This window comes from Balaenoptera musculus, chromosome 2, assembly GCF_009873245.2.
Source record: "Balaenoptera musculus isolate JJ_BM4_2016_0621 chromosome 2, mBalMus1.pri.v3, whole genome shotgun sequence".
In the NCBI taxonomy this organism is placed as follows: Eukaryota; Metazoa; Chordata; class Mammalia; order Artiodactyla; family Balaenopteridae; genus Balaenoptera; species Balaenoptera musculus.
Genome location: NC_045786.1, coordinates 62,650,076 through 62,677,932, shown reverse-complemented (window position 1 = coordinate 62,677,932; position 27,857 = coordinate 62,650,076). Strand labels below are relative to the sequence as shown.

Sequence of the window (27,857 nt, the reverse complement as noted above, 5' to 3'; positions counted from 1 at the left end):
GGAAAATTAATTTATAGTAACAGACATCTTAAGAGGAGTTGCCTAAAGGGGGTGGGAAAATGTACAAGAGAGTAAGAATAAACGTTCTGATACAACTTTATTCGAATATTTTATATTTTTGTGGTCATATCTTTTTGTGTTCATATGCTTTAGGTTTGTCTCTTATAAACATTTTACAGCTGAATTTTATTTTAATTGCATAATCTTTTTTTAAACTGTTTAGTTGGGTTCGTTTTAATTTATTGGTATTACTGATATATCTGGAATTTTTTCTGCCTTATTTTATGTTTTGTATCTACCCTAATTCTTGTATGCTTCTACCCAGACTTCTACTGAACTATTTTCTTTATATTCTGATTTCTTTGTTTTGTTTTGGAAGTTATATACATTCCCTTCTTTGATTATTCTTGAATTTTTAACATATTCATGAGTTCTAAACTAAATCAATTCTCTATTCTCTTTTTCTAAAGAGTATGAGAACCTTTAAATCTCTGATACAAGTCATCCCCTTCCTATCACAGCTATTGTTACCCAGTATATTTTCACCTTATTTTCTTCCCATTAATCAAGCAAATTAGGCATTAAGTTTTATAAAATAATAACTTGTATTTACAAGTTTCTCAAAACTTCCTAGTGAGTTCAGCTTCTGTCTTTCTCAACTAAATCTTTTTATAAATTCTATTGACGAAGATCTGCTAAAATTACTATCTAGTTTTATTTACTGCTATTGTTCACCTTTGCCTGACATAGCTTTCTCCATCTTTTTATTATTTTAAGAATCTAGATATCATTTAATTAAACTTTTTGAAAAATTCATTTTGAGATTTTAATTGGTGATGTTAATCTATTTTTATTAATTTAAATCATAGTACTTATTTCTTGTATTTTGTTTCACTTTTATGTCACTCTTCAAATCCATATTCCCCCTTGTTAGTTTTCATTTGATAGATAAAGGTTTCTCGTGCTACTTTAGAAGACAGAGATTCAGGGAATTCCCTGGTGATCCAGTGGTTAGGACTCTGTGCTTTCGCTGCCGAGGGCCTGGGTTCAATCCCTGGTTGGGGAACTAAAGTCCCACAAGCCGCTTGCAGCAGACAAAAAAAAAAAAAAAAAAAAAGAATCATTTTTTGTTATTGTGGTTGTCTGTAAGGCAGACATTCATATTTGTTTATCCACATTGATTTCCTAAATTTGATAAATAGCCTTATTCTATCAACTCAATAGAAATAGCTCCCTGACTTTCCTGCAGGCTTCCCCAAAATACGTATTGGCATATCCTGTATTTGTTTCCGTCTACCATTTTCAAACAAGAATTCTGATCACATAACATTTTTTTTAGAATATTTTAAATTATTTTAATGCAAATCTCTGCAGTGGGTAGTAGACACGGGCTTTAGCATTCATTATCACATTTGAGCCTCATGTTGTCCCTATGCAGTAGGGACTACCTTTCAGAGAAAGAAATTGAGGCTCTGAGAAACAACATCTTCCACACACAGGAATACAGGGGCTAAGTAGCAGAGCCAGAATTTGTACCTGGCACTGCCTGACTCCAAATGCCAGGCTGTTTCTCCTCTCTCTTTTGAGAGTAACGTGGAGGTCCCCACATCAGAATCTTTGTGCCCTGCCACAGCCCTGGCAAAAAGCAAAAGATGGTCAGGTCTTCCCGGCACTGAAGACTTCCCCAAGATCAGGCAAGCTGGCTAGTTCCCACTCTGGTCCCGAGGAGGCCCTCGGCCCTCATTTATGTTGTTCCCTATATCAGTAATTTGTTGCTGAGTTGTATTCCATTGTATATGTATATACAATTGTGTATACACCTTTGTATTTATCATTTATTTCTTGATGGATATAAGGTTTGTACTGTCTTGAGCTATTGTGAGGAACCCTGCTATAAACATTCTTGTTCAATTCATTTTGTGTATATAAATTTTCATTCCTTGGGTAAAAGTTATGAGTAAGGTGTGGACACTTCCTGGGGTTCCCGTAACATATTTTCATTTTTGGTATGCTTAATTCCATGAAAAATAGTCTCTTCTAGATATCTATCTATGACTTATGTCAGGCTTCATGATATGCAATTAATTTTTAAAATTGTGGTAAAATTTACATACTGTAGAACATACTCATTATAAGCATATAGTCAGTTAAGTTTAGACAAAACTGCCACCAAAAGAAGATATAGAATATTTCCGGGGACTTTCCTGGTGGTCCAGTGGTTAAGACTCTGCACTTCCACTGCAGAGGGCACGGGTTCGATCCCTGGTGGGGGAACTAAGATCCGGCATGCCATGTGGCACGGCCAAAAAAAGAAAAGAAAAATTTCCATAATCTCCCAAAGTTCCCTCACGCCCTTTCTTCGACAATCCCCCACACACCCTCCTGGGCCAAGGCAACCACTCACCTGCTGTCCATATCGACTGGTTTGCATTTTCTGGATATAAGTGGAATAAAACAGTATGCTCTCTTTTGTGTAAGGTTTCACTCAACATTACATTTTAGAGTTTGATCTATAAAAAGTCTTCACGTGAACATATGTGTTCATTTCTTACGTGGAGAGAACATATGGAAAGCATATGCTTACCTTTATAAAAAACTGACACTGTTTTCCAAAATAATTGTACTATATTTTACATTGCCAGCAGAGTGTACAAGCATTCCAGCTGCTCCACATACCCATCATTAGTACTGTCAACTTCTTAAATTTTAGCCATGACACAGGGTGTTAATGTGACTTCACTGTGATTATAATTTGCATTCCCTAATGACTTATAAAGCTGGTAATCTTTAATGAGCCTATAGATGATTCATGTATCTTCTTTTCTAAGTGTATGCTTAAACCTCTTGACCATTTTTTTTTAACCAGAAAGTAACATTTTTTTTTTTTTTGGCTGCACCGTGTGGCATGTGGGATCTTCCCCAAACAGGGATCAAACCTGTGCCCCCCGCAGTGGAAGCACAGAGTCTTAACCACTGGACTGCCAGGGAAGTCCCCTCTTGACCATTTTTATCTGAACTGTTTCTCTTATTATTGCAGGAGGTTTTTTTTTAATATTTTGTTTTGAAGTCCATTATCGGTTTTGTATTATAAATTATTATGAATATTGTTTCCCAGGCTGTGATATGCTTTATGTTTTTTTTGACAATATCTTTTTTAAAGTAGAAGTTTTCAATTTTGGTGAACTCTAATTTCTCAATTTTTTCCTTTTATAGTTCATGCTCTTATGTGCCATCTAATAAATTTTGTCCCAAGACTGCAAAGATTTTCTCTCAGGTTTTCTTCTATCAATTTAATAGTTTTGTTCTTTGCAAAGAGCTATATGACCCATTTCAAGTTAATTTTTATGTATAATATAAGGTAAGGGTCAAACTTCTCTTGAACATATGGATATACAGGTTGTTCCAGTGCCATTTTTTTTTTAAGACTATATATACCCCCACTGAATTATCTGAGGGCCTTTGTGGAAAATCAATTGACAATATATGTATAGATCTTTTCCTGGACTTTGTTTTTTATTTTTTTTCTACAGAAAAGGATTTTATTCAATTTTTCTAAAATTATTAAAAATTTTTAATTGGAGTATAGTAGCTTTACAATGTTGTGTTAGCTTCTACTGTACAGCAAAGTGAATCAGCTATACATATACATACTTCCCCTCTTTTTTGGATTTCCTTCCCATTTAGGTCACCACAGAGCATTGAGTACAGTTCCCTGTGCTATAGAGTAGGTTTCTATTGCTCTCTTGCTTACACTAAGAGAACAATGTCATGATTATTTTAATCTTCAAATCATATAGTATAAGATCTCCAGCTTCATTATTCTTCTTCACAATTGTTTTGGTCATTCTAGATATTCCACATTTCTGTATAAATTTTAGTTATCAGCATATGAATTGCTACCCCAAAATCTGCTTCGATATTCACTGGGACTTAATTCAATCCACAGATCCATCTGGGGGAGAACTGACATCTCAGAAATACAAAAATATGTATCTCTCTTCATTTATTTAGGCATTTTTCAATTTCTCTCACTTGTATACTGGTCTAACAGTATTTTGTTAAATTTATCCCTAAATATTTCATGTTTTGGTATGCTATATTATAATCCATTGCATATCAAATCACTCCAAAACCTAGCACTTTAAAACAACACATCATATCACAGACTTTGTAGAGGAACAGGTTTCAAGAGCTGCTTAGCTAGGTGGTTCTGACAGGGTCTCTCATGAGTTGTATTCAAGCTGTCAGCCAAGGCTGTGGTCATTTCAAAACTAGAATGGAACTGAAGGACCTGTCTCTAAGGTCACTCATGTGACCTTAGAGGCAAGCCTCAAAGTTCTCCACTGCCTTTGACTAGAGGCTTCAGTGGGATTCTCAGTAGGGCTATTCACAACGGCAGCTTGACCCTCCAAGAGACAGTGATCCGGAGAGAGCTAGCAAGTGAGAAAGTACCTAAGATGGAAACTGTAGTCTTTTTTAACAATTTTGGAAGTGATGTACTATTACTTCTGCCATGTCCTATAGGTCACATAGACCAACACTGGTAAAATGTGGGAGGAGACTACACAAGGTTGTAAATACCAGAAGATGGGGATAAATGGGGAATAACTACTGTAGCTGGCTGCCACAGATATATAAATGGAATTTATAAGTTTCATTTTCCAAGTGTTCATGGCTAGAATATTACAATTTAATTTTCTATATTTAGCTGGTATACTGTGAGACTGTTAAATTCACTTTTCAGATTAAAGAAGCATTTTTTAAACCCGTTAGTACTTTCTATATAGATGATCATGTTGTCTACATCTTCCTTTTCAATCTATGTACCTATTTCTTTTTGCTGCCTTGTTGCACAATGACCTTTAGTACAATGTTAAATCTGAGAGGCAAAAGCAGATATCTTTCCCTTGTTCTTAATGTCACGGAAGAAGTACTCAGTCTTTCACCATTACATATGAAGTCTGCTGTAGAATTTTCATGTGTATTCTTTATAAAGTTGAGGAAGTTGCCTTCTATTCCTAGGCTGCTAAAAGTTTCTAAATAGGAATGGGCATAGAATTATGACAAATTCTTTATATCCATCTACTAAGATGATATGGTTTTTCTTTTTTAGATGATTAATATCTATATTATAAATTATGACTCTCTATATACATATATATAATACATTATATTGATTGATTTTCTATATCAAACTAATCTTTCATTCCTGAATTTCCACTTGGTCTTCATGTATTATTCTTTAAATATATTGCTGAATTCAGGCTGCTCTTATTTTGTTAAGGATTTTTACATCTCTCACTGTGAGGAACGTTAGACTAATTTTCTTGTAATGCTATCTAATTTTGGTTTTAGAGTAATAATACTGGTCTCATGATATGATTTGTGTAGTACTACTTGCTCCTCTGTTTTCTGAAAGAGTTGAGGAGAACTGGTATAATTGCTTTCTTAAACATTCCTTAAGGACTTCCCTGGTGGTGCAGTGGTTAAGAATCTGCCTGCCAATGCAGGGGATATGGGTTCAATCCCTGGTCCGGGAAAATCCCACAAGCCATGGAGCAACTAAGCCCATGTGCCACAACTACAGAGCCTGCACTCTAGAGCCCACGAGCCACAACTACTGAGGCCACAAACCACAACTACTGAAGCCTGCGCACTATAGGGCCCGTGTGGCGCAACTACTGAGCCCGCGTGCTACAGTGACTGAAGCCTGTGCGCCTAGAGCCCAGGCTCCGCAACAAGAGAAGCCACCACAATGAGAAGCCCGTGCACCGTAACAAAGAGTAGCCCCCGCTCACCGCAACTAGAGAAACCCTGTGCACAGCAACGAAGACCCACCACAGCCAAAACTAAAAAAAACAAAAACGAAAACATTTCTTAAATAAAATTGACTACTGAAGCTATATGGGCCTGGACTTTTTTGTTTTCATGTGTGGGAAGATTTTACTTATGAATCCAATCATTGATACAGGACTAAACAGATAAAGAGACTCTTTTATTTTTCCTTGGGTCAATTTTGATAACTGTTGACATTCAAGGAATCTGTCCATTTCATCTAAGTTGTTGAATATATTGGCATAAATGTTCACAATCTTTCCTCAACCTTTTGATGTCTATACCATATGTAACTGTGTCCACTTGTTCATTTCAGGTAACAGTATTTGTGTCTTCTCTCATATTTCTTGATCAGAATGGCCAGAACTACACTATCCAATACAGCAGGCACTAGCTATACATGGCCATTCAAATTTAAACTGATTTAATTAAAACTTCAGTTTTAAAATTTTTTGAAAACTTCAGGTGTTTAACAACCACATGTGGCTAGTGGCTACAGTTTGAACAGCATAGTTGGAGAACATTTCCACCCTCACAGAAAGTTCTATTGAATGGTGCTGGACTCAAGCTTTATTAACTTCATTGCTCTTTTCAAAATACCAGCTTTTGGACGCCGCGCTCTTCTCAGCTGGTGACGCGCTGCAGCAGCGGCTGTGGGCTGGGCCAGCCGACAGGTGACAGACGTGACACGTGGCCACCGTGGCCGTGGCCTTCCACACAAACTTCAACTATGTGTGGCTGCACCTGCTGGAGCGTGTGTTGCCGGGGCGCGTGCTGCGCGCCGTCCTGGCCAAGGTGCTGTGTGACCAGGCGCTCAGCGGGCTGGTGTACATCTCTGCCTTCTATTTCGGTATGAGTATTCTCCAGGAAAAGGATGACATATTTTTGGACCTGAGACAGAAATTCTGGAATACATATAAGAGTAGTCTGATGTACTGGCCATTTGTACAGCACCAGAGTACAGACAGCAGGAGCAAGAAGAACTACAATCCTGCAGCCTGTGGAACAAAAACCACATTCACAGAAAGACACACAAGATGGAAAGGCAGAGGGCTATGTACCAGATGAAGGAACAAGATAAAACCCCAGAAAAACAACTACATGAAGTGGAGATAGACACCTTCCAGAAAAAGAATTCAGAATAATGATAGTGAAGATGATCCAGGACCTCGGAAAAAAAATGGAGGCAAAGATCGAGAAGATGCAAGACATGTTTAACAAAGACCTAGAAGAATTAAAGAACAAACAAACAAAGATGAACAATACAATAACTGAAATGAAAACTACACTAGAAGGAATCAATAGCAGAATAACTGAGGCAGAATAACAGAGAAGTGACCTGGAAGACAGAATGGTGGAATTCACTGCTGTGGAACACAATAAAGAAAAAAGAGTGAAAAGAAATGAAGACAGCCTAAGAGACCTCTGGGACAACATGAAACACAACAACATTCGCATTATAGGGGTCCCAGAAGGAGAAGAGAGAAAGGACCCGAGAAAATATTTGAAGAGATTATAGTCAAGAGCTTCCCTAACGTGGGAAAGGAAACAATCACCCAAGTCCAGGAAGCACAGAGAGTCCCAGGCAGGATAAACCCAAGGAGAAACACGCCGAGACACATAGTAATCAAATTGACAAAAATTAAAGACAAAGAAAAATTATTGAAAGCAACAAGGGAAAAATGACAAATAACATACAAGGGAACACCCATAAGGTTAACAGCTGATTTCTCAGCAGAAACTCCACAAGCCAGAAGAGAGTGGCATGACATATTTAAAATGATGAAAGGGAAGAACCTACAACCAAGATTACTCTACCAGGCAAGGATCTCATTCAGATTCAGTGGAGAAATCAAAAGCTTTACAGACAAGCAAAAGCTAAGAGAATTCAGCACCACCAAACCAGCTCTACAACAAATGCTAAAGGAACTTCTCTAAGTAGGAAACACAAGAGAAGAAAAGGACCTACAAAAATAAACCCAGAACAATTAAGAAAATGGTCATAGGAACATACATATCAATAATTACCTTAAACGTGAATGGATTAAATGCTCCAACCAAAAGACACAGGCTTGCTGAATGGATACAAAAACAAGACCCATATATATGCTGTCTACAAGAGACCCACTTCAGACCTAGGGATACATACAGACTGAAAGTGAGGGGATGGAAAAAGATATTCCATGCAAATGGAAATCAAAAGAAAGCTGGAGTAGCAATACTCATATCAGATAAAATAGACTTTAAAATAAAGAATGTTACAAGAGAAAAGGAAGGACACTACGTAATGATGAAGGGATCAATCCGAGAAGAAGATATAACAATCATAAATATATATGCACCCAACACAGGAGCACCTCAATACATAAGGCAACTGCTAACAGCTATAAAAGAGGAAATCGACAGTAACACGATAATAGTGGGGGCCTTTAACGCCTCACTTACACCAATGGACAGATCATCCAAAATGAAAATAAATAAGGAAACAGAGCTTTAAATGACAAGGTAAACCAGATAGATTTAATTGATATTTATAGGACATTCCATCCAAAAACAGCAGATTACACTTTCTTCTCAAGTGCGCACGGAACATTCTCCAGGATAGATCACATCTTGGGTCACAAATCAAGCCTCAGTAAATTTAAGAAAATTGACATCATATCAAGCATGTTTTCTGACCACAACACTTTGAGATTAGAAATCAATTAACAACAGGGAAAAAAACGTAAAAAACACAAACACATGGAGGCTAAACAATATGTTACTAAATAACTGAGACATCACTGAAGAAATCAAAGAGGAAATCAAAAAATACCTAGAGACAAATGACAATGAAAGCATGATGATCCAAAACCTATGGGATACGGCAAAAGCAGTTCGAAGAGGCAAGTTTATAGCTATACAAGCCTACCTCAAGAAACAAGAAAAACCTCAAATAAACAATCTAACCTTACACCTAAAGGAACTAGAGAAAGAAGAACAAACAAAACCCAAAGTTAGCAGAAGGAAAGAAATCAAAAAGATCAGAGCAGAAATAAATGAGATAGAAACAATGAAAACAACAGCAAAGATCATTAAAACTAAAAGCTGGTTCTTTGAGAAGATAAACAAAATTGATAAACCATTAGCCAGACTCATCAAGAAAAAGAGGGAGAGGACTCAAATCAATAAAATTAGAAATGAAAAAGGAGAAGTTACAACAGACACCACAGAAATACAAAGCAGCCTAAGAGACTACTACAAGCAACTCTATGCCAATAAAATGGACAACCTGGAAGAAATGGACAAATTCTTAGAAAGGTATAACCTTCCAAGACTGAACCAGGAAGAAGTAGAAAATATGAACAGACCAATCACAAGTAATGAAATGGAAACTGTGATTAAAAATCTTCCAACGAACCAAAGTCCAGGACCAGATGGCTTCACAGGTGAATTCTATCAAACATTTAGAGAAGAGCTAACACCCATCCTTCTCAAACTCTTCCAAAAAATTGCAGAGGAAGGAACACTCCTAAACTCATTCTATGAGGCCACCATCACCCTGATACCAAAACCAGACAAAGATACTACAAAAAAAGAAAATGACAGACCAATATCACGGATGAATATAGATGTAAAAATCCTCAACAAAATACTAGCAAACAGAATCCAACAACACATTAAAAGGATCATACACCACGATCAAGTGGGATTTATCCCAGGGATGCAAGGATTCTTCAATATACACAAATCAATCAGTGTGATACAACATATTAACAAATTGAAGAAGAAAAACCATATGATCATCTCAATAGATGCAGAAATAGCTTCTGACAAAATGCAACACCCATTTATGATAAAAACTCTCCAGAAAGTGGGCATAGAGGGAACCTACCTCAACATAATAAAGGCCATATATGACAAACCCACAGCAAACATCATTCTCAATGGTGAAAAACTGAAAGCATTTCCTCTAAGATCAGGAACAAGACAAGGATGTCCACCCTCACCATTATTATTCAACATAGTTTTGGAAGTCCTAGCCATGGCAATCAGAGAAGAAAAAGAAATAACAGGAATACAAATTGGAAAAGAAGAAGTAAAACTGTCACTGTTTGTAGATGACATGATACTATACATAGAGAATCCTAAAGATGCTATCAGAAAACTACTAGAGCTAATTAATGAGTTTGATAAAGTTGCAGGATACAAAATTAATGCACAGAAATCTCTTGCATTCCTATACACCAATGATGAAAAATCTGAAAGAGAAATTAAGGAAACACTGTCATTTACCATTGCAACAAAAAAAATAAAATACCTAGGAATAAACCTACCTGGGGAGACAAATGACCTGTATGCAGAAAACTATAAGACACTGATGAAAGAAATTAAAGAGGATACCAACAGATGGAGAGATATACCATGTCCTTGGATTGGAAGAGTCAATATTGTGAAAATGACTATACTACCCAAAGCAATCTACAGATTCAATGCAATCCCTATCAAATTACCAATGGCATTTTTTTACGGAACTAGAACAAATCATCTTAAAATTTGTATGGAGACACAAAAGACCCCGAATAGCCAAAGCAGTCTTGAGGGAAAAAAACGGAGCTGGAGGAATCAGACTCCCTGACTTCAGACTATACTACAAAGCTACAGTAATCACGACAATATGGTACTGGCACAAGAACAGAAATATAGATCAATGGAACAAGATCGAAAGCCCAGAGATAAACCCACCCACCTATGGTCAGATAATCTATGACAAAGGAGGCAAGGATATACCATGGAGAAAAGACAGTCTCTTCAATAAGCAGTGCTGGGAAAACTGGACAGCTACATGTGAAAGAATGAAATTAGAACACTCCCTAACACCATACACAAAAATAAACTCAAAATGGATTCGAGACCTAAATGTAAGACCAGACACTATAAAAGTCTTAGAGGAAAACATAGGAAGAACACTCTTTGACATAAATCACAGCAAGATCTTTTTTGTTCCACCTCCTAGAGTAATGGAAATAAAAACAAAAATAAACAAATGGGACCTAATGAAACTTCAAAGCTTTTGCACAGCAAAGGAAACCATAAACAAGACAAAAAGACAACCCTCAGGATGGGAGAAAATATTTGCAAACGAATCAACGGACAAAGGATTAATCTCCAAAATATATAAACAGCTCATGCAGCTCAATATTTAAAAAAAACAAACAACCCAATTCAAAAATGGGCAGAAGACCTAAATTGACATTTCTCCAAAGAAGACATACAGATGGCCAAGAAGCACATGAAAAGCTGCTCAACATCACTAATTATTAGAGAAATGCAAATCAAAACTACAATGAGGTATCACCTCACACCAGTTAGAATGGGCATCATTGGAAAATCTACAAATAACAAATGCTGGAGAGGGTGTGGAGAAAAGGGAACCCTCTTGCACTGTTGGTGGGAATGTAAATTGATACAGCCACTATGGAGAACAGTATGGAGGTTCCTTAAAAAGCTAAAAATAGAATTAGCATATCATCCAGCAATCCCACTACTGGGCATATACCCAGAGAAAACCATAATTCAAAAAGACACATGCACCCCAATGTTCACTGCAGCACTATTTACAATAGCCAGGTCATGGAAGCAACCTAAATGTCCATGGACAGACGAATGGATAAAGAAGAGGTGGTACATATATACAATGGACTATTACTCAGCCATAAAAGGAACGAAACTGGGTCATTTGTAGAGATGTGGATGGATCTAGAGACTGTCATAGAGAGTGAAGTAAGTCAGAAAGAGAAAAACAAATATCGTATATTAACGCATATATGTGGAACCTAGAAAAATGGTACAGATGAACCGGTTTGCAGGGCAGAAATTGAAACACAGATGTAGAGAACAAACGTATGGACACCAATGGGGGAAAGCGGCGGGGGGCGGTGGGGGTGGTGGTGGTGTGATGAATTGGGCCATTGGGATTGACATGTATACACTGACGTGTATAAAATTGATGACTAATAAGAGCCTGCTATATAAAAAAAATAAATAAAAGAAAACAAAACAAAAAACAAAAACAAAAAAACCCAAAATACCAGCTTTTGGTTTCCACTGATTTTCTCTACTGTTGGTCAGCTTCCTATTCAGTAATTTTAGCTCTAATAGGCCCTTCTTGTTGTAGCTTCATAAAGTAAAAGCTTAGATCATTGATTTTTTACCTCATTTCTTTTCTTATATAAGGGTTTAAAGCTATCGGTTTTCTTCTAAGCACTTCTTTAGCTGCATTCCACAACTTGTAATATGCTGTGTTTCCATTATCATTCAGACCAAAATATTTTCAAGTTGCCCTTATAAATTTTTCTTTAACTTATAAGTTACTTATACATGTTATTTTTCAAATATGTGAGGATTTCTCAGATGTCTTTCTGTTATTGATTTCTATTTTAATTCCATTTTGGTCAGACAACATACTTTAAATTTTCAATCATTTGTGCAACCATACTGATGCCTGAGGTCATGGACATTAGGGCAGGCACATCAGGACGGTGACAAGCCCTTGTCTGACAATTGCTGGTCCTTCATCTTGTTCAGGAACATCACAATCTCCATTGTCCCAAGAAGGTCAAAAGTATGGGTTTAAATTCAAGTGGCATTCTACTATTCCACCCTCTCTCTCTCTCTCTTCTCCCAGCATCTTATTCCTTCCCTTTTTTAGGGCTCCTGACCTTTGTGGAAGTGGGGCTTCAGCTCATGCTCCCAAGAACCCTAATTTTTCCCCACTCTTCTAATTTCCTCCCTGCAAATCTCAGAGAATAATCACTATAGAGAGAAGGTGGCAGCACCAAAAATGAAATGGAGGAGGAAAAGCCACAATACCTTTTATGTCTTAATCTCGAAGGTCACACATTGTCAGTTCTGCCACATTACATTTTAGAAGCAAATCACTAAGTACAGCACATGCCTTTTGAAGGGAGGAGTATCAAAAAATTTGTGGACACATTTTAAACCACCAGAACAGTGTCATAATTTTTACCCTAAATAATCATATATCTTTTAAAAGAACTAAGAGAGGGAAAGAAAATATGTATAGTCATTTATTTTTATACATATGTATTACCTCTGGTTTCTTTATTCCTTCCCATAACTCATGGATCAGCAAACTAGAGTCCATGGGCCAAATCAAACCCACTGCCTATTTTTGCATGGCCTGAGAGCCAAGAATGGTTTTACATTTTTTTAATGGTTGGGGAAAAAAATCAAGGGAAGAATATTTTTGTGACATGTGAAAATTATACGGAATTTAAATTTCAGTGTCTATAATAAAATTTATTGGAATGTACCCATGCTCATTTATTTATGTATTGTGTATATAGCTCCTTTCACAGCAGAATTGCGTTGTCTCAACAGACCATATGACCCACAAAGTCTAAAATATTTACCATCTGATCCTTTGCAGAAAAAGTTTATCAGCCTCTACTATACATCCAAATTACCATCTGGTGTCATTTGCTTTTAACCTAAAGAATTTCCATTATCATTTTTCATAGAACACATTACAGTGACAGATTCCCTCAGATTATCTGCTTATCTGAAAATATCTTTATTCCAGCTTCATTTTTGAAAGATACTTTTCCTAATTGATGATTGGACATTGTGGATAATACATTGTAACAACAATGAATTGTTATGTTTTCCTGCAGCCTTGATTTTTCTTCTAACAGACAATTAACTTGTCTGGACCCAAACTATAAATTAAGCAACTGCCTGAACATTGCTTTTGTTTTTGGGTCTTGAATTGTTTTGTTGGATTTTAATTATGATTTTTGGATATCTTTCAGCCTCCATTGCTTCTAATAAGAAGACAAGTGTTAACCATATCATTATAGGCAAACCTCATTTTATTGTACTTCACTTTATTGTGCTTTGCAGATACTGCATTTTTTACAAATTGAAGATTTGTGGCAACCCGGTGTTGATCACGTCTATCAGTACCATTTTTCCAACAGCATTTGCTCACATAGTGTCTCTGTGTCACATTTAGATAATGCCTGCAGTATTTCAAAGTTTTCATTATTATAATATTTGTTATGGTGATCTGTGATCAGTGATCTTTGCTGTAACTACTACTCCCTGAAGGCTCGGACTATGGTTAGCATTTTTTAGCAATAAAGTATTTTTAAATTAAGGTATGTACATTGCTTTTTTCAACATAATGCTACTGCACACTTAACAGGCTACAGTATAGTGTAAACATAACTTTTATATGCACCAGGAAACCAAAAAAATTCATGTGCCTCCCTTTATTGTGATATTTGCTTTATTGCAGTGATCTGGAACTGACTCTGAAATTGCTCTGAGGTATGCCTGTATTCCCCTGTATTTAATGTACCATATTTTCTCTGGGCTGCTTTCAAGATTTCCTTTCTATCTTTGGCATTTAGCAATTTGCCTGTAATGTGTCTAGTTGTGGTTTTCTTTTGTATTGATTCTAGTTGGAGGTCATAGATTGTCTTGAATCTCCAAGCTAGTTTTTCTCAAACATGAGAAGTTTTCAGCCACTATTTCTTCCAATATTTTTCTGCTTCTTTCTCTCTCACCTCTACCTATGGGATTCCAACTTAAGGCAGTAAGAATTCAGCTATCCCCCAAGAGGAGCTATGCAGAGATACAAAAAGCCCTCAGTTAAAAAAAATCAGTAAACTTGCAAATCTCACCTACTGCAGTTGTGTCTTTCCAAGGTTATCTCCTATTTGGTTTGCATTGCTCTTTGACAGAGCTCCTATGGTCTCCCCTGAATACTCACAACAGTCAGCCAGGTATAGATGGCAGAATTCGTAGTCTAACTTTGAGTTTTAGCCTTTGGCAGCTCTCTCCATTCCAGGATTTTCCTCCTAAATTTCAAGCTTCTTTGCTACTCCTCAACTTTATCCTCTGACACTTCAAGCCAGTATGGTTGTGGTTTTCTGTCTCTGGAGCTATGGGAGTTAGGGAGAACCTTGTGCAAAAAGCCACAAATTCACAATTCTTACCCACTACTTAGTTACTTTAAAGAATAAACTCCCCACTAGTTTCTGTGCTTATTTTTGGTCTTTTGGGGTCTGTTAGTATTTTTGATCTCTTTTCCACTGCTTTCAAATAATGTTACCTTACATTTTTTTCCAGGGTTTATCATTGTTACCTGTGGCAGGGTTCATTCACCTCACCAATTCACCACTACTATTACCTAAGGCTAGTAGTCCCCCGGTTTTATAAAAACAATCTCCCAAACTTGAATTTATCATTTTATATATTATAAAATTTTAATTATTGGCAGTACTATAATGGAAAATAAACTACCTAAAGTAATGGAAAAGCCCAACTTCCACAAATGTAGAAATAAATTTGCATGTGTACAATGTACAATATCCTCATGCAGCTGCTGCTGAAACTGGTGCCTTCCTATTCTACACCCATATATACCTAACTGGAATACAATTAGGCCTGGGGTTGTCAGGCTGAGAGTCATGAAAATCAACGAAGCAAATAAACTACTTGCAATTATTTAAAAGTTAAAAAGAATTAATTTAAGTTCCCTCCAAAAGATCTGTAGACTGCTTTCAATCATGTCCCATGGATTAAAAGATTAAGAAAAGGAAGATGGATATTTGGAATAAGTACTTGTATACATTTCAGAAACAATAGCAATAGTTAAGAGCAACATTTGAAGATGTCTTTTTTAAATGAAATACTTACCTTTGTTCTTCTAAAATGAGAAAATATTTTAACAACATTTTTCAAAATGCATTACACATTTTCTGATACCAAGACAGCATAAGTAAGAACTGAAGAAAGAACCCACAACATTTGCTCTTAGGAATTCTACTTATATTCTCCTTTCACTGATAATTAAATACTAATATTCCATGGAATTTCAATCACAAAACTGTGAAGTTAGCAAAGTAAATCTGTGATTTGTAAAAAGCTCAGAACAGACTACATAAGTAATTTAGTCCATTATATGCAAATTGCTGAGTTAGGCTTTGAGTATTCTGAAGGATCCCTTTATTCTCACTATAGCAATAGCAGTAGCCAAACAACTGTTATCCCACAACAAGCAAAAGAACCATTTTCATGCAGAATGAGTACAACAAATAGAAAAGGAGAAAATGGAGACCAAGAGCATCTTTTTACACCAATTTTATTAAAAAACAAACAAACAAAAAAAAAACAAGAGAACACCCTCTATGATTCTGTCATTCTTCCTTAAGACAAAACATTAAGTGGTGGCTTTGTTCTAAATCAGACATGATAAAATCTGATAGGAGGACTATAGTCAAACTAAGTGAATTTGCCAGTGAAAGCAATATTGCTGATGTTAAAATTCAAGTGTAAATTAGCATAAAAATCAGCAGGAATTCTCAAGAGACAGAGGAAACTGTTGGCAGTGTTAGATATGTTAATTATCTTGATTGTGATGAGTTCATATATATGTCAAAACTTACCAAACTGTATGCTTTGGCATGCAGTTTACTCTACCTCAATTAGATTTCAATAAAGTTAAAAAAAAACAACAGGAAAAAATCATTATTCATTTTTACTCATCACTTGGATACTTTAAAAGTCAAAAGCAGAAACCAATTCAAAGTCTGTAACCAAGTATAATTAACAACTCAAGGATCACAAATAGTCATCCAAGTTAAAAGTCATCCAAGTTAAAAGAACAGGTATATCAACTTTTTCAAAAAAAAGAATGAAAGTCTCAATGGAAGTATCCTGAGACTCACTGGTCAAAGGATCATAGAGGTCGCATTGCCTAAGCTATTTACGTCCCACCCAGGTGTAGAATGCTCCTGGTTTCCATTTCCAAATGGATGTGAGGACATAGAGTTTATTTATCAGGATTTGCAGCCTTACTGTACTTCTCTTCCTTGCACCTCTGCAGAATCTCTAAGCTCCTCTGGTGGACTGGGTGTTGGAGAAAGCTAATACTATCCATACTTTTCAAAACTGCACATGGCGCTGTATCATCATGTCCTTAGGAAGCAAAAGAAAAACAAAAAATGGAGAAAAGAAAACGACATTATATAAGCCCAAACCAACAGAGAATCAAGGACAATGCTGCCAACTATCTTAAGAGTAAATAAAAATGTATCAAGTAATTGGGGTTAAATGTGAATAATTTTTCCAATTAATTTGAGGAAATTACACAAAAACAATAGGAAAAAATAAAGGTCCTGTTCAGGTATTCAAAAGTATCCTTTTTCAGTACTCAAAGTGTTGTGAGTTAACATCATACTAAAAATTTTTAATTTAAAATACCAGGGAAATTTCAAAAACAATTGTATGGTGTCTTTTTTTTAATGGACTCATTTTTTATCAGGTCTGAAATATAATTAGCACAGAGTTGGCAACAATGCAAGAAACACTGATGGAACCCCAAAGAGAAATATACCCAAAACAATTTACCGAAAGTTAAACGTTCACAAATCTCGCAATTAACCACACTTGTAGGAATTCCAAGTGTGTCAATGTTGAAAGAGTAGGAAGAAAAGCACTGTAGAGCAGGAAAACCCAGCAGCACTTCTGTACTTATAAATCTGAAAACAAAGCTGGAAAATCTGTCAGAATCAACTATTGGAAGGAAAGGAACGAGAGCACATTCAAGTAAGGACCAAAGCCCCAGATTAGTGCTACTGAAACAGTGAGACACTCGAGCAGTAAAGAGGGAAGGAAGATTGCACCATAAATATTAGGAATAAATGGATTTAAAAGAGAATTCAGGTTTTCCAGGTTTGGGAGGAGTCAAGTATCATTTACACAAGAACATCTCTAGAGTTAGGACATGAAGTTCAAATGTATGTAGGTTTGCCTTTAAAAAATAAAAGTGAATAGTTTAACAATAGATGGAGGCAAATTAAGCAACACATAATTATGAACTAAAGTTCCATTAGTACATATTTACTGTATAACTAGGAATAAGATACTATCTATGAATAGTTCTCAAGGCAGAATCATTTTAAAAGTTAAACAGAAGCAGAGTAATTCAAAGAGGTTTGCATGGTTTAACCAAACTATAATTCCTTAAACTGAATATCTACATTAAGAGAATAGGCATCCATGTTTTAGTTAAAGAGACAGAATCTCATGATACCATAACATCAGATTATAGATAGACAGATATAGAAACATATATCTGATATAGATATAGATAGATATATCAGGCTTTTGTAAAATTAAAAAAAAACATTTCGTATCTTGTAATTAAAAAGTAAGCTAATAAAACACTATCTCATTTATCCAGTACAGAGAGTCCATAGCTGTACATGTTCAATGTTTCAAAAAGAGACAAGTATTACCAAGTTACCATCATTTCTTAGTCAAAAGATACCTCAATAAAAATATTCTATTCTCAATAATCCCCTCCTTCACAGGACTCTTGGTGGGGGAAGGAATGCTTAGGCTCAGATGAGGCTGCACTTGGTTAGTAACAGGGTGGGGCTAGGGGTTAGGGTAAGCCATCAGTTGAGGGGGACCATTTGAGGAAAATACCACCTGGTGAGTTCTACTCATACTCCATCCAAATTGTAATTTTTGAAAGTTATCAACAGACTTGCAGGCCCTTCAATAGCTAATGATATATTGTTAGTCAGAAATAATTTAAGAAGATTATGGTATTAAAGTGTTTTATATAAGAGTTCAGAATATTAAATATAGTAAATTATTATGTAATCTTCAATTAAAACTCGCTCAACTTGACTACAGCCTCTGTACTCAATTTTCTATTTTATCTAAATAAATTGTGGCAATGCCATTTGGATATGGGTAATTTTATATCTGTGACTGTTTTGTGTCTCACTGACTGTTTTGTGTCTCATCATCATACCTACAACTTAGGGTTTTGGTTTTTTTTTAACTTCTGTTCTTTCATTCTGCTTTATATGCCTTCTTTTAACTCTTTAACAATTTTAAACACTGCTTTACAGACTATAATACTATTTCCAAACCTTAAAGTGATACTCCTCTCTGTTGTGTGTACCAACTCCCTGTCAAGGTGGTTTGGTTTCCTAGGATGGTTTTATAAGTACATTTTCAGTGGAGTCTCAAACTCTTAAAAGAGGTTTATTTAGTGTTTGCTTATGCTAAGTTCCTAGCCTAGTTTTCATAATTTCTTAGTTTGAGATTATGCACCAAACAAACAGCATAAATCCTCTTGCATGGTGAAGAAGATACGGGGCACTAATTTTTTTAGGCAACTTTTTTTTCAAACTTTATCTAAGGCCTAACACATACTGATATGATTCTTCTTGTTCTTCTAGGTAAGGCCAACAGACAGAGTTTTACAATTATCTTTTCAGTGACAGAAAAGTTCAAGCTCTTTGAAGCTCCTACACCATATAAAACAGGGGCTCAATCCCAGCTCCACTGTATCATTCAAACCTGAAGCCATGTCTCTGATCCTATAATAGTTTCTATAATGCCAGCTTCCAGGCCTTAGGGCCATTTTTTTAAAGGTATATTTCACATACAGTAAACTCCACTAATCTCATGTATACAGTTTGATGAGCTTAAACAAACAGTTATATCATATAATCCTCAATCAAGATACAGGACATTTCCATCACCTCAGCAAGTTATTTCATTCCCTTCCAGTAAATACCACCCCTACCCCTCTCAAAGTCAATCAAGTAATGATCCCAGGAGTGGGACTGCTGGATCACATGGTAATTCTATTTTTAGTTTTCTGAGGAACCTCCATATTGTTTTCCATAGTGGCTGTACCAACTTACATCCCCACCAACATTGTAGGAGTGTTCCCTTTTCTCCATACCCTCTCCAACACTGTTATTTGTAGACTTTTTAGTGATGGCCATTCTGACTGGTGTGAGGTGGTACCTCATTGTAGTTTTGATTTGCATTTCTCTAATAATTAGTGATGTTGAGCATCTTTTCATGTGCCTACTGGCTGGCTATCTGTATGTCTTCTTTGGAGAAATGTCTATTAAGGTCTTCTGCCCATTTTTCGATTGGGTTGTTGTTTTGTTGTTGTTGAGTTGTATGAGCTGTTTGTATACTTTGGAGATTAAGCCTTTGTCTGTTGCATCACTTGCAAATATTTTCTCCCATTCCATTGGTCGTCTTTTTGTTTTTTTATGGTTTCCTTTGCTGTGCAAAAGCTTGTAAGTTTGATTAGGTCCCATTTGTTTATTTTTGTTTTTACTTCTATTTCCTTGGGAGACTGATCTAAGAAAACATGGGTATGATTTATGTCAGAGAATGTTTTGCCTTTGCTCTCTTCTAGGAGTTTTATACTGTCATGTCTTATGTTTAAGTCTTTAAGACATTTTGTGTTTATTTTTGTGCATGGTGTGAGGGTGTGTTCTAACTTCATTGATTTACATGCAGCTGTCCAACTCTCCCAGCACCACTTGCTGAAGAGACTTTTTCCCATTTTATATTCTTGCCTCCTTTGTTGAAGATTAATTGACCACAGGTGTATGGGTTTATTTCTGGGCTATTCTGTACCATTGATCTGTATGCCTGTTTTTGTACCAATACCACATTGTTTTGATTACTCTAACTTTGTGGTATTGTCTGAAGTCTGGGAGAGTTATGCCTCCTGCTTTTTTTTTTAATTAATTAATTAATTAATATTTATTTTTGTCTGTGTTGTGTCTTCATTGTTGCACATGGGCTTTCTCTAGTTGCGGTGAATGGGGGCCACCCTTTGCTGAAGTGCGCGGGCCTCTCATTGCGGTGGCTTGTCTTTGTTGCAGAGCACAGGCTCGAGGCGTGCGGGCCCCAGTAGTTGTGGCACATGGGCTCAGCAGCTGTGGCTCATGGGCTCTAGAGTGCAGGATCAGTAGTTGTGGCACACAGGCTTTGTTGCTCTGCGGCATATGGGATCTTCCCAGACCAGGACTTGAACCTGTGTCCCCTGCACTGGCAGATGGATTCTTAATCACTATGTCCCCAGGGAAGTCCTCCTGCTTTGTTTTTATTCCTCAGGATTGCTCTAGCAATTCTCGGTCTTTCCTGGTTCCATATAAATTTTTGGATATTTGTTCTAGTTCTGTGAAAAATGTCATGGGTAATTTGACAGATCTCATTATATCTGTAGATTGCTTTGGGTAGTATTGCCATTTTAACTATATTAATTCTTCCAATCCAAGGGCATGGGATATCTTTCCATTTCTTTGAATCCTCTTTTATTTCCTTTATTAATGTTTTATAGTTCTCAGTGTATAAGTCTTTCACCTCCTTGGTCAGGTTTATTCCTAGATACTTTTTTTTGGGTGCAATTTTAAAAGGTTTTTTGAGGTTTTTAAAAATTTATTTATTTATTTATTTATTTTTGGTTGCATTGGGTCTTCATTGCTGCACACAGGCTTTCTCTAATTGTGGAGAGGGGAGCTACTCTTTGTTGTGGTGTGCAGGCTTCTCATTGCAGTGGCTTCTCTTGTTGTGGAGCACGGGCTCTAGGCGCATGGGCTTCAGTAGTTGTGGCACAAGGGCTCAGTAGTTGCAGCACACGGGCTTAGTTGCTCCGTGGCATGTGGGATCTCCCCAGACCAGGGCTTAAACCCGTGTCCCCTGCAATGGCAGGCAGATTCTTAACCACTGCACCACCAGGGAAGTCCCAGTATTTTTTTTTTTTTTTTTACATTCCCTTTCTGATATTTCATTGTTAGTGTAAAGAAATACAACTGATTTCTGAATGTTACTCTTGTATCCTGCTACTTTGCTGAATTCATTTATTAGATCTAGTAGTTTTTGTGTGGAGTCCTTAGGGAGAAACTCTGTACTTTTAAACTATCACTCCCCTTGTTATCTCCCTGTCTGCCCTGGGCAAACACTAATCTACATTCTTTCTCGACAGATTTGCCTATTCTAGAAAATTCATATAAATGAAATCATACAGCATGTGGTCTTTTGTGTCTTACGCTTTCACTTAACAAAATGCTTTCAAGGTTCACCCATGTTATAGCATGTACTAGTATCTCATTCATTTACGTGACAGAATAGTATTCCATTGTATGGTTATACCACATTTTGTTTATCCAGTCATCTGTTGAACATTTGAGTTGTTTCTACCTTTTGGCTATTATGAATATGTTGCTAAGAACAACAAGTGCAAGTTTTTGTTTGAACACCTGCTTTCAATTCTTTTAAAATATCTACCTAAGAGTGGAACTGCTGGGTAAAATGTAACTACCAGGCTGTTTTACAAAGTGGCTGCACCATTTTAAATTTTCACTGGCAGCATATGAGGCTTCCAATTTTTCCACATCCTTATTACCAACATTTGTTATTACCTGTCTATTTTATTGTAGCCATCCTAGTAGATGTGAAGTTGTATCTTACTGTGGTTTCGATTTGCATTTCCCTGATGACAAACTATACTGAGCATCTTTTCATGTTTTTTATTGACTATTTCCATATCTTCTTTGGAGAAATGTCTTTTCAGATCCTTTGCCCATTTTTTAATTGGGTTATTAGTTTTTTACTATTGAATTGCAAGAACTGTATATATTCTAGATACCAGTTCCTTATTAGATACGAGATTTATAAATATCTTCTATCATTCTGTGAGTTGTCATTTCACTTTTTTTTAAATATTTATTTATTTGGTTGCACCAGGTCTTAGTTGCAGCAGGCAGGCTCCTTAGTTGCGGCTTGTGGGCTCCTTAGTTGCGGCTCACAGGCTCCTTAGTTGTGGCTCTCCAGCTCTTTAGTTGTGGCATGCATGTGGGATCTAGTTCCCTGAACAGGGATCAAACCCGGGCCCCCTGCATTGGGAGCGTGGAGTCTTATCCACTGCGCCACCAGGAAAGTCCCTTCACTCTCTTAATAGTATCCTTTGAGGCACAAAAGTTTTTAATTTTGATGAAGTCTAATTTATCCATTTTTTCTTTGGTTGCTTGTGCTTTATACCTAATCCTGTCATACCTAAGAATCCACTGCCTAATCCAAACTGGGAAATGTGAATCCTCCAATTTTTGTCCTTCTTGCATTTCTGGATTCCTTTACATATCAATTTTAGGATTAGCTTGTCAATATCTGCATAAAGGTAGCTGTGGTTTTGACAGGACTACGCTGAATCTGTAGATCCAGTATTGCCATCTTAACTATGCCTTCCAGTGCATAAACATATAATATCTTTCCATTTATTGCAGTATTCATTAAGTTTTTTCAACAATATTTTGTAGTTTCAGTGAACAAGTCTTGCAATTCTTTTGTTAAATTTATTAGTAAGAATTTTATACTTGTTGGTGCTCTTGTAAGTGAAGCACCAACTTAATTCTGTTTTCAGGTTGTTTACTGTTAATGTCTAGAAATACAACCGATTTTGCATATTGACGTTGTGTCTTCCAACTTGAGTTCATTTTTTATCTCTAGTAGAGTTTTTTGTAGATTCCTTAGGAAATTTTACACAAAATATGTCATCTACAAACAAAATGGTTTCTTCCTTTCCAATTTGGATGTCTTTTATTTCTTTTTCTTGCCTGATTACTCTTACCAGGATTTCCAGGACAATGATAAATAGAAGAGGTGAAAACAGATATCCTGTCTTGTTTCTGATCTTAAGGGAAAAGTATTCAGTCATTCACCATCAAGAATTATATAAGCTTTGGATTTTTCACAGGTCCCCTTATCAGATTGAGGAAGTCCCCTTCTATTGCTAATTTGTTCAGCATTTTTATGATGAAAAATATGAAAAGGTATTCGTGTCTGTCAAGTGCCTCTTCTGTGTCTATTGAGGTGATGATCTGATTTTTGCCCTTTAGTCTATCAATGTGGTGTATTACATTGATTTGAGTTTTCTAAGGTGAACCAACCTTGCATTCCTGGGTAAATTCCACTAGATAATGGTGTAAAATACTTTTTACATATTGCTGGACTCAGTCTGCAAGGATTTTGTTGAGGATTTTTGTTGAGGGATATTGGTTTGTGGTTTTCATTTTTGTGATGTCTTATCTGGTATGCTGGTAATACTGGCCTCACAGATTGAGAATGAAAGTATTCCCTTATCGTCTATGTTTTTGGAAGAGTTTATAAAGGATTGGTGTTAATTCTTCATTAAGTATTTGATAAAATTTATCAGTGAATTCACTGTTCCTTGGTTTGTGGGAAGATTTTTTTTTCATAACTAATTCAATCTCTTTTCTTGTAACAGGCCTTTTCAGACTTTCTATTTCTTCTGGAGTCAGTATAGGCTGTTAGCATATTTCTAGGAATTTTTCCATTTCCACTAGGTTCTAATTTGTCGACATACAACTGTTAATAGTATTATAATCCTTTTTATTTCCATCAGTTCAGCAGCAACACCCCCCTTTCTTTCCCCAAATTAGTAATTTGAGTCTCCTCTCTCCTCTTCTTCGTCTGCCTACCTCAAGGTTTGTCAATTTCATTTACCTTTTTAAAGAAGTACCTTTCAGTTTTATTTGTTTTCTTTATTGTTTTCTACTCTCTATTTTATTTATTTCAGATCTACTCTTTATTATGTCCTTCCTACTGCTTGCTTTGGGTTTAGTTTTCCCTTTTTCCCTAGAATCTTAAGGTGGGGCATTAAGTTATTGATTTGAGATATTCTTTCTTAATAGAGATAAATTTCTCTAAGGGAGAAATAAATTTCCCTCTAAGCACTCTTTTAGCTGTATCCCATAAGATATGGGTGTATATTTTCTTCTATTCATTTCAAACTATTTTCTAATTTCCCTTATGATTTCTTCTTTGTCCCATTGGCTATTAAGAAGTGTGATATTTAGTTTCCACATATACCATAAGACATATTATATTTGTTCCTCTTTTCTTTCATTACTCTCTTCTTTTGTGTTGAATATATGTTTTCTAGTATACTATTTTAATATTTTGATCATTTCTTTTACTATATTATTTTTTAGTTATTTTCTTAACAGGTGCCAAGGGAATTAAAATTAGCATCTTAATTTACAACAATCTAATCTAGATTAAAAGCTACTTAATTTCAATAGTATATAAAAACTTTCCTCCTATATAGCTTCATTCCCTTCTTCCTTCTTTATGCTGTATTGTCATGCAATAACATGACAATAACATGGCATGCCCTCTTTAAAATGGCATGCCCTCCAAGAGAGATTTATAATTATTGCTTTTTCACAGTTGACTTTTAAATCAGATTGGAGGGAAAAAAAGTTACAAAATGTAAAAAATACATTTTTACTATCTTTTATATTTAACTCTATAGCTGCCTTTAATGGTGCTCTTTATTATTTCATGTGCTTTCGAGCTACTGTCTAGTGTCCTTTCATTTCAGCCAGAAGAACTATCTTTAATATTTCTTGTGGGGCAGCTAGTAACAGTCACTCAGGATCTGTTCATCTGGGAATGTCATAAATTCATCTTGAAGGACAGTTTTAGTGAATACAGAATTCTTGATTGACAGTGTTTTTTTCTTTCAGCACTTTGAATATGCCAAGTTGCTGTCCTCTAGCCTCAATGCTTTCTAATGATGAATCAACTTTTAATCTTACTGAGGATAACTTTGTGCATGATGAATCATTTTTCTCTTGCTGCTTTCAATATTCTCTCTTTACCTCTAGACAGTTTAATTATGATATATCTAAGTTTGAATCTCTTTGAATTCACCCACCTTGTAGTTTATCGAGCTTGTTAGATGTGTATATTAATTTTCTCATCAAATTTGAGGAGGTGTTGGCCATTATTTCTTGAAATATTCTTTCTTTCCCTTTCCCTCCTTTCCTTCCGGACTCTCAGAAGTTTATATGCCTCATGGTGTCCCATAAGTCTAGAAGCTCTGTTTATTTTTCTTCATTCTTTATTATTCCTGTTCCTTAGCCAGATCATCTCAACTGATCTGTCTTCATGTTCACCCGATTCTGGCTTCTGCTTATTCAAACCTGCTGCTGAACTCTTCTACTGAATTTCTCATTTCAGTTATTGTACATTTTTTTCCACTTCAAAATTGATGTGTGTGTGTGTGTGTGTGTGTGTATATAAAATTGATATTCTCCATTTGGTGAGACATTGTTCTCATACTTTCCTTTTGTTCTTCAGATATAGTTACCTTTAAGTCTTTAAATATATTTAAAATAGTTTAAAGACTTTGTCTAGTAATATCAATGTCTGGATTTTTTCAGGGGTAGTTATATAACATGGCAACTCTGAAAATTCTCTTCCCAGGATTTGCTGTTGTTGCTGTTTCTTACAGTTGCTACTATTTGTTTAGGACTTTCCTGAACTAATTCTGTAAAGTTTGTCACAGGTGACCATGGAAATCTCTGCTCAGTTAGCTTAAATGTCAGCTATTAATTGAAGGCAGATATCTTTACATGCCTGAAACCACTAATTCTCCCAGTTTTTGTCAAGGGTCACTGAGTGTGTATGTTGGTGCATACCTTCAACACTCAGCTAGGCAGTTTACAACTTTGCCTTGCCCTGCTTGCACAGAATCTGAAGGTTATCCTGAGGTAAGAAACCAGGATATCCTCAGGTCTTTACTGAGCATATGCATAGCCCTGGGCACGTATACAGTCCTATGCATGTGCATAGCTATCTAGATTCCCATGAACATATGGGAACTTTTCATAGCCGTTATGGAAACCTCATTCTCTAGCTTTTCCTTTCAAATGTTTTGGTTAGTTTTTGCCCCAGCTGTTATCTACTGCATCAGAGAGTTGCAATGTTCAACAACTGCTTCTGATTGTTTTGGACAAAACCCCTAGGTAAAAGGTTATTCATGCTGGGCAAGCTCCAAGTCAGGTTAAAAGATAGCCTTGTAAGTGGGGTCTTCCAGGGAGCTACCAAATAAGTTGAATATTCTCTGGGAATGGGGCTTTGAAGGAGCGCCAACCCCCTTCTATTCCCTCCAGGGGTTGTCACACTGCTGATTTTCATTGTGCTTCCAGGCTATTGATTTTCAAGGCTACCGTAGAGCTTGGCAGGGAGGGAGGTGAGTAGTGCAAGTTAAAACACTACAAAGTGCACTGTCATTATCAATATTCAGCCTTTTTTCTTGTATATATACTTCCCAGATTACTGAAGGCCTTTGATGAATATACGGAGCTCTAGCAAAGTTATTCTGACAATTTTTGCAAGTGTTCTTGTTGCTTTTATGGAAGAGAGAATTTTCAGAGGTCCTTACTCTACCATTTCATTGACATTTAATCTAAAACCCTTACTCTTAATCACCACACCATAGTGCCTGATACAGAACTGATTTATAAATAATGGTCAGGGTTTTGTCTGTTAACAAAAATGCTCTTAATTGTCTCAAGTACTGGGTAGAATTATGGATAGAGTATTGCATAGAGATCCTAGACCCTGTTTAGGTGATATCTAAATTAGTTTTAGTACTTGGTCATTTCTGGAAATAGATGGTCACTGGAATCCTTCTCCCACTTGCAAAAACAAATGGGAGGGCTTCCCTGGTGGCGCAGTGGTTAAGAATCCGCCTGCCAATGCAGGGGACACGGGTTCGAGCCCTGGTCCGGGAAGATCCCACATGCCACAGAGCAACTAAGCTCGTGCGCCACAGCTACTGAGCCTGCGCTCTAGAGCCTGTGAGCCACAACTACTGAGCCCAAGTGCCACACTACTGAAGCCCATGCGCCTAGAGCCCGTGCTCCACAGCAAGAGAAGCCACCGCAATGAGAAGCCTGCGCACCGCAATGAAGAGTAGCCCCCGCTCGCCGCAACTAGAGAAAGCCCGCACACAGCAACGAAGACCCAACACAGCCAAAAATAAATAAATAAAATAAATAAATTTATTTAAAAAAAAAAAAAACAAAAACAAAACAAATGGGAGCACATTAGAGTTACGGAGTCCATTATGTGGGATGGGGAAGAGGAACAGTTTACGTGGGAACCATTAAAGCTCTCTATCTGCAGACACTATATGAATGGCTTCAGCTTTTCTCCCTGTAGATTAAGGAACCGAATGACACTTTGAACTCTCGTTCTTGCCTCCTTTTTTTTTTTTTAATTAATTAATTAATTTATTTTTGACTGCGTTGGGTCTTCGTTGCTGCACGCAGGGCTTTCCCTAGTTGCAGTGAGCGAGGGCTACT

The 27,857-nt window shown here is 36.4% G+C and overlaps 1 protein-coding gene across 11 annotated transcripts in view; it reads right to left on the bottom strand.

The window, feature by feature from the left end:
• Positions 1 to 27,857, bottom strand: part of MYO9A (myosin IXA) — a 281,728-nt gene that overhangs the window by 130,242 nt on the left and 123,629 nt on the right. For all 11 annotated transcript variants that reach the window (XM_036842812.1, XM_036842813.1, XM_036842811.1 and 8 more), the window contains one exon: positions 16,705 to 16,824. In XM_036842812.1, coding sequence (XP_036698707.1) covers positions 16,705 to 16,824 — 120 coding nt within the window. The remainder of the gene's footprint in view (positions 1 to 16,704; positions 16,825 to 27,857) is intronic.